This window comes from Camarhynchus parvulus, chromosome 20, assembly GCF_901933205.1.
Source record: "Camarhynchus parvulus chromosome 20, STF_HiC, whole genome shotgun sequence".
Classification (NCBI taxonomy): domain Eukaryota; kingdom Metazoa; phylum Chordata; class Aves; order Passeriformes; family Thraupidae; genus Camarhynchus; species Camarhynchus parvulus.
In genome coordinates, this window is record NC_044590.1 from 8,254,133 (window position 1) to 8,266,785 (window position 12,653).

The 12,653-nt window shown below is 43.0% G+C and overlaps 1 protein-coding gene across 4 annotated transcripts in view; it reads right to left on the bottom strand.

Moving 5' to 3' along the window:
• The window catches only part of EYA2 (EYA transcriptional coactivator and phosphatase 2), an 88,253-nt gene extending 77,496 nt beyond the window's left edge, over positions 1-10,757 (bottom strand). For 2 of the 4 annotated variants that reach the window (XM_030963325.1, XM_030963330.1), the window contains exon 1: positions 9,175-9,300. In XM_030963325.1, the coding sequence (XP_030819185.1) occupies positions 9,175-9,257 (83 nt within the window). In that variant the 5' untranslated portion in view covers positions 9,258-9,300. Of the gene's footprint in view, positions 1-9,174; positions 9,301-9,611; positions 9,840-10,583 lie in introns of those variants that run through there. The other 2 variants (XM_030963327.1, XM_030963326.1) reach the window with 2 other exon arrangements.
• Positions 10,758-12,653: the final 1,896 nt, after the last annotated feature.

Consider the following 12,653-nt stretch of genomic DNA (forward strand, 5'->3'; position numbering starts at 1 on the left):
TAAAACTTCATCACCATTGAGAAAGTCTTCTGAACTTGGTCAGGGAGACTTTATAGTAAATAGTACGTATTTAATTATGCTTTGAAAATTAATGTGATTTCACTTTCATACTTTAAATGGCGTGTTTAAAATATGGAATTATTCCTTTCTGAGAAGAAAACTCATGCACCACCATAGGTAGCAATCAACAGAAAAATATTTTCCCTTGTTTAATTATCTAATAAGGAACAGTATTAAAAAAAATCTCCAGAAGACCCCACACAGTCTGTAAAAAAAGAAGAAATATTGCACTCACTATTCTTTGTTGAAGAACTTGTAAAATAGCAGCCAAAAGAGAAGGGAAAAAAAGTAAAAACACTTAGGTAGATTACTGAAGCCACAGGCCACTGAAATACAGCAAAATATTCAGTGAAGGCAGAGATTTACCTATTTTTTTTCCTAGAAGGCTACCTCTATTTTAGTATTAATATATTATTAAAAAGTTGATTCTCAAAATGTTAACTTTACAACCACATATTTTGTGTCATTACAGTGGGGTTTTCTACTATGCAAGACAGATAAATTTATAATCAAAGCTAAATACTACACAAGTGGCTTACAGCTTCTGATTAAATGGCTTCATATACATTTATGTGCTTTTAATCATCAATTAATTAATTTTTCAAATTATAATAGGTCCACTAAGTAAGCCAGCAGCAGAGGAGTTAATTTTACAACAGAAAATAACACCAAGACTGAAATTTAAGAGTCCTGCCCCACCAGCAAAGGGAGGGCAGAAGTGTGTCTATCAATAAATACAGCACATTAGTCTACATCCAATTGTTTCTTCCTCTATTTGCCAAGAAAAGAGAAGAGCAGAAGATCAATTAAAAAGCAGAAATGTAAAACCAAAGCATTAAACACTACGAGATATTTAAGATGCCACAGTGTTCCTTACAAGTGCAGAGCATCGCTCCCCCGCTTCTCCCGGGGGAGTTCCAGCTCCAATAATTACCTTCTGTCTGCTCTCAGAGTTCAAGTTCAAAACAATATTCATTTTCCACTTCCCGTCCTGAACCAGGGCACAATGCTCCTGTGCATCACTCAGGAACCACGCTGCCCCACCACAGACATGGTTAAACCACTGCTGGGATTGAATAATCCTGATTTGTGGCAGGGGGCTGGGGCAAGGAGAAGCCCTGGGCTTTAAGAGGGAAAGCATCAACTGACTTTGAGCAGCAGCATCCTTTATTACACTCAATTAGAAACCAAGATTTGTCTTCCTTTATTACACTCAGAAACAAAGCATTTGTCTCCACATCCCACCCCTAATTTGCAGGGGGGCATCAGTGGTGTTTCAGAACTAATCTAGCCCAGAAATTTTGCTGCATCTCAAATATTTTACAGCAGACTCACTTGGCTTTCTCAGCCCCCTCCCCATCTCGTTCTCCTCCCCAAATTATATTCATCTGCTGCAGTGAACAGGAAGGATGGCTGCCAAACAAACAATATGAAATCATATATAATAGGCAGAACACGCCTTCCTTCAAACCACAACTTAAGAGTTTTCAGGTGAAGAGACACTGAAGACAGAAAGATAGCAAAGGTCTGTGAAAGTGCCTATACAGAACATAATCTTGCACTGCCTTGTGCAGGGTTACACACATTTACAGCATTGCTGAATGATTATGTATTTCTGGTCAGATACCTAAGCTCGCCTTTTATCAGAGAGAAATGAATTTTATTAAAAACAAGATTCCTCTAATGTAGGTATTTACATAACAGGCCACCAAGGCTACACAGAATAATCATCTCATAATTTTATTTCAATAAATAAAAAGAAAAATGGTATCTGCCTTATTTTCCTGCTGCACATCTAACTCCACCAACACACTTAGGAGTACCAGGTCAGAGATGTGATACCACAGACTAAGTCTCATCTCTGCAAATTTTTGGTACAGGAGGTTACAACCACTGGTACCAAAAGGGCAGTGGTACCTCCCTCTCTCCACCAAATTCAGATTTATCAGCTTTTTAAACTGCTGCTGGAAACTTTGCTGATTTTCAAATAGGCATTTGAGCGTGGACAGCACAGAAAGATGTTGATTCCCACTCTGGTTTTTACAAGGCTCAGGCACTGAAGAAGTCAGCTGGACTTGCATTGGCAGCAGTTATGATGGGATTAAAAAAAAAATTGAATATGCACTTTTGCAACAAGTACAGAAGGTTTAAAACTGCTCCCACTCAATAAAGTTCAACCCTTACTTGAGTGAAATGATTGGGAACTGCAGTGAGAGCACGACTGGATCTAATACATTTATGCACAGTTGAACACAAGGAAGGAGAAAATTTATGTATTTTGCTACAAGCATTAAGGCTGACTTAATCCTAAATCTATCTCAGTGAAGAGGAGTAGTATCAACACAGCACTTACCAAATGTAAGCTAGCAAAAAACATGGGTTTATAAATTCAAAAATAAAGTCAGCCTACAAAAGAAGAATAAAAAGGAAAATTTGGATACAGTGAAAACAACATTCACATGTTTTACTTAAAAAAGTGTCGTCTTTCAGAAAAAAATGGTGCTTTTTAGTTTGTTAAGGGGTGGAAAAAACAATCTCTCTTTTTCAAATAAAAAGTATTGCTCAATTTTAGACAAGATTTTGTCTTGTTTCACCCACAGTAGCGGGGAAAAATAATAAATTTACATAGCTTACAAAAATGAAGTACACACTGTCAACATTTACAGAGGATAAAGTAGTTTGTAAATACATTTTGACTTGTCTTAGAAACAAAGAATTGTCAGATAGTTGCAATAAACTCTATGGATGGTAACTGAGCGCAGAGGAGCAGTCGCAAGGGGAATCAAAACTAGTGATACAGATCTATATTCAAAACTGATCAAAGTTCTTTCCAAAGTAGCTGTAGGACAATTACACAGCAAACAGCCAAATCAAATGTGTCATCAAAAGACACGATTTGCAATAGATGGAAAACTTGTCTTTCGGACAGCTGATGAGGCTCTCTGCGTGGTGCACAGACAGAGCTGTAAATAACTGGGGCCCCCAGACTGCTCTGCTTACTCAACCTATTTAAAAAACAAAAACATTTCAGATGCCTGCCCCACTTTCCCCTGACTGTTTCTTGTGGGTGCCTGAGTAATCCTAGAGGCATGTCCAGTTTTTAAGGCATTTGCTGAGTTCAAGGAACATTCCCCACGTCCCCCTGTCTTTGGAAGTCCTGCTCAGGTTGAGTTTCTCGGCTCTTTCCAGCATAGACAGAGGCATCAACTCTCCATGGGTTGACCAGTTACTATCTGGGCTGACCAGTATTAAATAATTTTCTTTATATAGGATTATTTTTTTATTTAGCTGGGCTGCTTTCCTTCTCAAAAGCAGGGATGGCAAACAAGAATTTCTGCACGATGAGACCGAATGTCTGGAGTTAAGTGTTCAAGCCAACAGCATGAACTTACCCATTTTCTCAAACCTCTCTACATATCTAAGAAGGGACAATTAAAACTGGAACTTTGATTATTACAACCCATAAAAGTTGGAGCCCACATCCAGGAGCAGGCAGCAGAGAGAAATCCTGTTTGCAGACAGACATGGCTCTGGTTGAGCTTGAAATCTGTAATGCTGCTTTATGTAAAAAGATTCCTGAAGAAGTCTATTATAATTAAAATAATTCAAGACTTCCATTTCCCTGAATTATTAAGTGGTGTTGCAGCAAAGGCAAGTTGAGGTTCTACCATGCATCAATTTCCTCTCCAAAAAGCAGGGGGGAGATGAATGACACCAGCATTTCATGCAGCACTCACGCAAAGACATGGACGTGAAGAAATCTCAGGTTTGTAACCAAATACTTTAAACCTTCATTTCCTTAACAGAAAACCAGCTGGGAATAAGTCAGAAGTGGGCAATCATCAGGGAAGTTTCTAAGATCTGAACAACAAACTTCAGTTCCACCACTCTCTGTGCATCAATAACAAACCCTTCACCTGCTTTTCAAATTGCTACAGCCCAAATCATATCCAGGCTCTCACAGCCTCGAGCCCATTTTCACTCTTTGTATTCAAACCTGGCAGCAACAACAAAAAAAAAATACCCCAGCAGTCTTGCAAATAACGAAATCCCACACCCCAACAAAACATGCACCCTGCTTCTACTAAATAAATGTCAGTCAACAAATAGGCACAAATTTCACAATGGCTGAGGTCATTCCCTTTAAGTCATTACGGTTTGTGGGTGAGTTTTCCTGGTGGTTTTAACATTGGTTTCTGTGATTGCAGCTATGCTTATTTATGCATTTAAGGCGTATGATCTAATACACTTAGGTTTAACTACTCCATTCTTTTGACATTCTTTCCAAATTATAAAAAGGATTCTTGGTGTTTTCACTGCCTTGGTAAAGCAACAAAATTGCTGTCCACATAATTTCTTAAAAATACAGAACAGAGTAAGTACTTGTTGGAAATAATTCAAAGGAAAAAAACCCTACCCCAGACATTCCCTCCTCCAAGATAACACTTTTGCTCTCTCCCTCTCTCCCCCCTTCTGAGGGAACTTGCTATTTTTTTAGAAATAGATGTTTTGCTGGCTTTTTAAAAACAATATCCAGGCCTTAAGGGTGATTCAACTACAACTTATAATCAACACAGTAGTTCAGCTTATTTTTTCAGCCCTTCTATTTTTACTGTCATGCTTTTTAAAAACTGCACATTTGCGGCATGCTTCAGTCACATTGCATCTTCCACCGCACTTTGAATTCTACAATAATGCTCATTTTATTCAACGCCTTTTGGTTATTATTTACCAGGGATCTTTTCTTGATAAAAATCAAAGAAGGCAATTTTCTACCTTTTTCTAATGGAAATTTAAATTATCTTCTCCCTCCAAGGCACAAAAAGCCCAAAGAGCCCCCATCATCCAAATGAGGATGGAGAAATTCACTGACTTGTAGGAAACATTCAGAAACATTTTCAGGAAGCTGAAATTAAAATTAAAATTGTGCACAGAGATGGGTGTGCACATCTCTCTCCCAATACTGTGTGCAGTGCATGGCTATTGCCTTATATACAGAAGTCACAGTAAAACACTTTAATTGACCTTTCTAAACTTGAGGCCATGGGTAATTCTGTATTTCTGGAGACCCTGATATGGTTTTTTATGTCCAAGCATGCTTCTAACCCAGCAGTAGAAGGAGTGAGAACCCCCCACAAGCTCTGTGGAGAGAGAAGGGTCCCATCCTGTGCTGCCCCTGCAGAGGAGCTGCCACCTCTTGCAGCTCAGCACCATCACCAGGTACTGCCCTGAGTCCAGCTCTGACCCAGCCACACCAACAAAACATTATTCACTGGCACACAAAACACTCTCACTTTCCCAAGCCATCACCCCAAATCTGTAAAATCCCTCCATCACAGCCACACTGTGGGCACCACCACAACATCTCAGGCTCCTCTGTCCCTTCCTGCTCCATCCTGTCCAAGCTGCTTTTTCTAACCGAACCCCAACTACAACAATCCCCCACAAATTACAACAAACCTCCCTCGAAATTCCCCATAAACCTTACCACAACCCTGCAGCAGACTTCTGGCTTTGCACAGAGCCTCTCAACACCAGGGAAAATACCTCAGCACGGCACTAAGGAAGCGTTTTCCGGGCACAGCAGAGGTGACAAACAGAAGGAAAGCAAAGCCAAGATGCCATCTCGACTTCAGGCAAACAACCCCTCCTGACCTCTGGCAGCTCCCACACACTATTAAACAAAAAGTATTCTCTCCATGTTAATGAACCATGTACAATCTAACAGATAACGCTGATGTTAAATAAACATGTTTGTATGTGACTCCTAATGCCAGGACTTAGGCAGCTGCAGACAAATAATTTTAAATGGGAAGGATTACGCCCGTGTAATCTTTCTCATCTCATTTTACACATCTTTGAAAATAATTAAGATACACAATTAAAGCACAAGCAGAAAGATTGGGTGAAAAGAGGTCTTGACTATTTTTAATTAAATATTCACTCTGTGACACACTCATTGGAACTCCATCTCTGCAGTGAACATTATTTTGGATCCAATTTTCCTCTCACACCTCTTGCAACAGTAAATCAAGATCAGCTGAACAGCCTGACAAAGAAGGGAGCTGGATCGGGTTTTGAATGCTGCAGTAAAAAAATATTTTGCACAAGACATAAATCCTTATTCCAGATTTCTCCTCTCTCCTGCTTCAAACCTTGGGTAAGCACCAAATCTACCTGCAAATGGCAGCACCTCCAGGCCCCAAATGACCCAACCAAGAGGAGCAATTATTTGCATCCTAATTGAAGGGCTTATCCTCACCTGATTAAAACAAGGTGTTTGTTAAACATCATTACTTGAGTTAAGATCTGCAAATAAAGTTGAAGTATTGTTTTAAGAATTTGACTGCCACGAAACAATTGTTTTCTGATGGGATCTCTTAATGAACAGTCCTAACCAGGATTTTCAGCAGAAAAGGAAGGGAAAGAGATTTGACAAGTTCTCCCTATTCATATCAAATGCCAAGAGGTTTGAGTACTTACATTTTTTTAATGGACATATACTAAAAGAAAAAAAAATCTTGTATTTTTTACTAAATTAAGCCACCAAAAAGGAAGACGTATTTAAGCCCGAATGGCTTTACTTTTATATATACCATTGTTTATAACTCTGAATATATTTTTTGTTCCTAACTATTTTTCTGTCCTGCGCAGTACAACATGAAATTTAATGAAAATAACATGATAATCCATGCACTAACAAAATATACATTGCTACTGCTGTGAAAAATACACAGGTACAATGAAACTAACTATACACTGGGAACGGCAGTATGAAATTTCCTTCCCTACATGGTCTACCAAATGACCCCTCCACTTACAGGATACATTTAAAATCTTCATATTAAAACTGCAGTGTTCCATGGCTTATGAAAAGGATTTGAATCTGCAACTTAATTTAACAGTTTGTCCCAAATAAAAGTTACCCCAGCCAGGCAAAATTAACTCAAAAATATTTTCTTAGCATTCTAAGGACTTCTGCTATTTTCACAGATTTATAAAAGCATTTTTCACTGCATAAGCAATCTTAACAATCATTTCCACAGATTAGGTCTAACAACCTGTGAATTTATTGCAGAAGGAATTTACTGCAAGGAATAATTAGTCTTCAGCACTGCTCATGCTTGTTCTCCGGCTGAAGACACCTTAAAACCATCTGGTTACTGCAAAATTTGGCACAGAAGAAAAAATTCTTACTGAAGAGAATTATAGCTGATTTCAGAATAGCTGTTGTACTACTACACATCATAAATAACAGTTGGGAAGACAGCAGAAAATTAGTAACGTCTCTAATTGTTTTCTTTGTCAGCAGTGTGTACACACACACAGTGACACACAAACACAGCCACGCAGAATTCAGCCGGACGCCTCGCAGGCTTGAAGTTAAACATGCATAATATTTGCAGGATTAATAGCTAAATTATTAAATTTTCAGGGAAAAAAAAAAGCATATTAACCAGCTATGCATAGCAACACATGAGACTCTTTAAGTGATATTCTGAGATCAAGTTCTTTATGTGAATACCTGAGTTTAATTCCTTCTTATAATTCAAGGCATATCCGCACACACCGTGGAGTAGAATACGGGGCTTATTGTTGGAGGGGGAGTTATCAACAACATTTTTATTTCTCCCTAATGAAGCTTTTCTAATGGAACCTAGGGCTGCCAATGTTGTGCGGTATTTGAAACAGGAACCCGTTTCAAAAATTTCAACCAAATAATGGTGATAAGATTAGCGAGTCATGGGAATCGAGTCTCCACGTACAATTTTAAAAGAAAATGAGCTGAGGGGAGTGGGCTAAGCAAAGTAAAGCAAAACAAATCGATGAGCGTAAAACCAAAAGAATATACCACTTGTTATTTAGCCAAATGTTTTGACCTGTTGGTGGGTGAGTAGAAGAGGTACAAGAATTTCATGGACAATTTGACTCTGTAACTACACAATTCAATTTTACACCATAAATTTAGATATTTTTTTAATTAAGAGTTTTAATTTAGAACAATTAAGTTATCAGCTGCTGTACCATTTCAAGTAAATTTTCAAAACGTGCTTAAAAAGTTTCTGGAAATCTCCAAAGCTATGAGTACTGATTATATTCGAGGCATTTGTACTGCAAGTCTTTCCTACTTGCTTGTGTTACATCTGAGGGCACACGATGCCTTCAATTTCAAAGCAGAAATAAAAATTCAGCTTTATTAAGAAATGGAAACAGTTTCCCCACATAAAAAAGATGATGAGAAAGAATTTATCCTGTCTGAAGCAACAAGTAACAAAACAATGCAATGCTAAATGTATGAAACTATCTAAGAAGCATTACTTTAGACACAGATTTACTAGTTTAAATGTATGCCATCTTTTGTGGACCCGACTGCCCTAATACCCCCAGATGTGGATAGCATAAAGAAATTTAAACATGCTTTCTCAATAAACTGGGGGAGAAGAAGGGGAGGGACCCTTCCACGGATGGCATTGCAGAGAGAAGAAATTCTCAGTAAATTAATGAAGTCCACAAGAGACACAAAACAATAAACCATTCCTGCCACTGCTTTTAACGGCGCTCAGGGATGCGTGAATTTGATATTGCGCTGAACAAAATTTCTGTTAATATTTGATACAGACCAATAAACTGTTTATTGGTTTACTACATGTATTTTAGCAATCACAACTTTATATAAGAGAATATATCATTATTTGAAATGTCCGAACAACAGTAGCTGTATACCATGAATAATTTCCTTCAGAGGCCATTCACTGGGCTCGAGCACAATTTAACACTCAGAAAAGTTTACTCAAACTGCATAAATCACATACAAGTTTTCCTCATAGAAGCAGCCGCGGGAAAGTGCAGCGGCTCATTTTATTTAAAAGCTATTAAAATCATTAATAAGCGGGGCTTGCTTGTCGGTAAAACCGAACGGCACGCCGCGCAGCAATTAACTCCCCGTGCTAATTCTGAGTCGCGGCTCCGCACGCAGGACCCGCCGCTGCCCCGGAGCCGCTCCGCGCCCGCGCTCCGCCGGAGCCGCCCCCCCGCCCGCGGAGCGCTGTGGCCCGCGGAGCCCCGGCGGGCATCCCGCAGCCGCGGAGGCGCGCGAACCCCTGCCCCACTCACCGGCGGTGCAGCGCGGAGCCGCGGCGCTGCAGGTGTGCGCGCCCGCCGCGGGCGCAGTGAGCATGTGCGAGGCAGGCGCGCATGCCCGCGGAAGGGAGCGCAGCGGAGCGGGGCGGCGGCTCCGCGCCCCGCGCTGCGCCCCGGGCGCGCCCACCCGCCCCCTCCCCGCCGCGCCTCCCGCCGGAGCCGCCCGCGGGCTGCGCGGGGCGCGGAGCGCAGCGCCACGGCCACAGCACCGCGGAACCGCACCGCACGGCAGGGCACGGCAGGGCACGGCACGGCACGGGGTTTCCCCTCGGCTCCTCTGCCCTGTTGCTCGCCCGGCACAGCCGCCCCTCCGCCCCCCGCGGCAGCCCGAGCCAGGGGCCGCCGGTCCCCTCGCAGCGTCGGGGGCTGCCCCCGTGCCGCCGCCGCCGCCGCCGTCGGGGCGCACCTACCGCACGCGTGGGGCACCGCGGCGCGTCCCGGCGCCCGCAGCGCCGCGCTGCCCGCGGTGCCGGGGCGGAGGAGGAGCCTCCCGCGGCTCCCGGGGCTGCCCGGCAACCCCCCGGTACTGTCACGGAGCAGCCCGCTGCCCCCGGTACTGTCACGGATCTGCCCGCGCCCCGCGGGCCGCAGGGAGCGCGGAACCGCCGCTGCCGGGCGCGGGCCGGGCTGCGCTCTCACCGGCGGCAGGTACGCGCCGGGCGCGCTTGCTCCCGCCCGTGGCTATGGTTTTATGTTGGTGCTATCAGCATTCATCGAGCTGCAAGTCCTTGAAATAAATTTTTTCCTGTAGAACTTGGACCCTTGAATACCATGTGAATATCACCTTGTCTGTAGCCTCTGTTTCCATGAAAACAAGTCACTTTCACTACAGTCCTTGTGTTTCGGGTCTCTAGTGACATTTTTTCAATATCAATTTAAAAGGAAGGGCTTTTGTTGATATCTATTTTGTCTTAACGCGCACAGTGCTACAGAGCCATGGGTCCTGCAGAAACAGCATCACTCACACAAGTCACCTTTGCACTCACAGAGCATCACACAGCTCCTGGCTCCCCAGAGGGAAAAACCCTGCCCATGGTTCCCATCACCTCAAGCAATACAGGATGGATTTGTGGCCGTACAGAGGTGCTGTCCCATCTCTCGTCAGCACAAAACCAGAGGCAGTCTGGCATGTGCCCCTTGTCCTCCTGCCTGATGTGCTGGATGCCTCAATCAGGCACCTCACCTGCTTGTTTGTACATCCAAGAGAGTGGCAAGAGGCACCTTCTGATGGTTTATGCTGGGAAGATGGGGCTGGGACATCCCACTGCACACCCCAACCCTGAATCCCCTTGTGCTGTACACCCCACAAACAATTTCCCCTTGCCCCTGCTGGCCTTGTCCCTGCTCAGGTACCAGACAGCTTCCCCCTTCCACTGGCATACCTGCTCGCTGGGAATGCAGCCTGGCCACAGCAGCATTGGCGTGTTTCATTTCCACACCCTGCTCTTCCTCCTTATTTCCCCTCCTCACCAGTCTGGGACAGACTGCAGCCCTCCAGTTCTGTCTCTCCAGCACTGGGGAGGCATCGGGGGAGACCTGCAATGCCTTGTCCTGATGGCTTTTATTACACCTAGCCCTTTCCTCAGGAAGGAGATATCCCATGAACCGCAGTGGAAAAGCCAAAGGAGCACAAAGGGTGTTGAGTTCAGGGTTTGAACAAGCTGCAGCCCACTCATGGATTTAACTCAAAATTTTGACAATGGAACAAAAACATCATTGCAACGAGACAGCTGTTTTTACTATCAAAATCTCTCAGATCAGTTTGACTGCAAAGTGTGTTCCTACAATCCAAAGGAGACAAAGCTCCCAGCATCAGTGTGGAGCTGGCAGGCTTCCTAGCATGAGCTACCTCCCGCCAGCCTAGAAAAACCAAAGCTCTTTCAGTTGTTATTCCCCATCAGTTCTCGGCACTAACCCCCTGATTTCCCCGTGGATTATCTGCAGTTCTGAGTTTACACTGCTCTCACATTAAACTCTGAGCAATCACTGGCTGGGGGGAATTCCTTGCTGCCTTTCTCACCTGTAATTGGGGTTCTTCTGAGGAGTCTCTGAAGCACAAGAAAGTCCTTGGATCCATCTTGAAAATAAATCTTTTCCTTCCTCAACCTGCCGTGCCCAAAAGCCTGATTGCCACATTAGCTCCTTTTGAAGCTGGTTTTAACAAGTAAATTCATATCGAAAAATGCCTTGTTTGCAAAATTCTCCCGACCCGTGATTTCACAACATATTTGAATATATGCTTAGTTTTATGCATGTGAATAGGCCTACAACAATCAATACAATTATTTACCTAAGTGCTTAAAGTCAGGCAGGTATTTAAGAATTAGTATTGTTTGTGGTAATGCCACAGCAAGCCAGGCAGGGACCAGGACCTCATTGTTTGTTCAGCAACCTGCACACAAAAAGACACTCCTTGTCCCTTTCAGTATAAGTAATTTTTGTAAGTTGTGAGTAACTTGTGAATCAGTGCCAGAAGCACCTTCCTTGAGCTGGTGAGTAAACATTATTTGTCTATTCTAATATCCTTCTTATTTACCAAAAACATTGTATGCAATATTTAGAAAAGTAATAAAGGCACAGTGGGAAAAGGGTGGGCAAAGAGGAAGATAAAGGATATTTTTTTTATTAGGTATTTTAAGTATTTTCATCATTGTTAGTATCCAGGAAAATACCTGTAGATGTTAAAAGCCATTTAGAAAGGCAAGGGAATAGTATGGCTTCTGCCCCGTCAGTGGGACTGTGGGTGGGTCAGACAGCTGCATGGGGTACAGGCTGCAAGGTGAGAGACAAGGAGCCACTCCTTGTAGTTGGCTTGATAAAAGTCTCAAATTTCATCAAGCTGGGGCATCATCAGGGATTGCCAGGGATTTCTCAGACCAGTGGAATTTTTTTTGGTCAAAAACGAAGGCAGATTTAGAAGATGGTTTGCTTGACTTTTTACTCTGTGCTCACTCCACATATTGCAGACTCAAAGACTAAATGGGAACGATGCAGAAAGCTCCAAATGGAAATGCTCCTAATCATGGGCTGGGTCAGTGTCCTGCACAGATTTCAGAGATAATGGTCCTCCTTTGGCACCTGAGCAGGCAGACAATGCCCTGTCCTTAGGGAGCACGGGGAGCTGTTTTCTGCCAGACCCTGGGATCCAGAGGGTTCATCCCATAGTGTGGGAGAGCCACACCTCAGCCTCTCTGAGGAGAAGATGAAGAGCTAGATCCCAAACTTTAGTTACTGTGGAAATGCATTTCCCTTGAGGAAATACTACCAGTGTCTGCTGTTGACCTCATTGTCAAAATTAAGAGAGCTACATCAGTGCAAACAACTGGTTCTGTTTTTAAAAACAAGAAATTAGCCAGTATTGAACTTCATCACTCTCCTTCACAATTAAGATGTGATGTCACCCTCTGTCACAAACCAAGGTGAGAAGTCCTTGAAAAGGATGCAGAGAATTT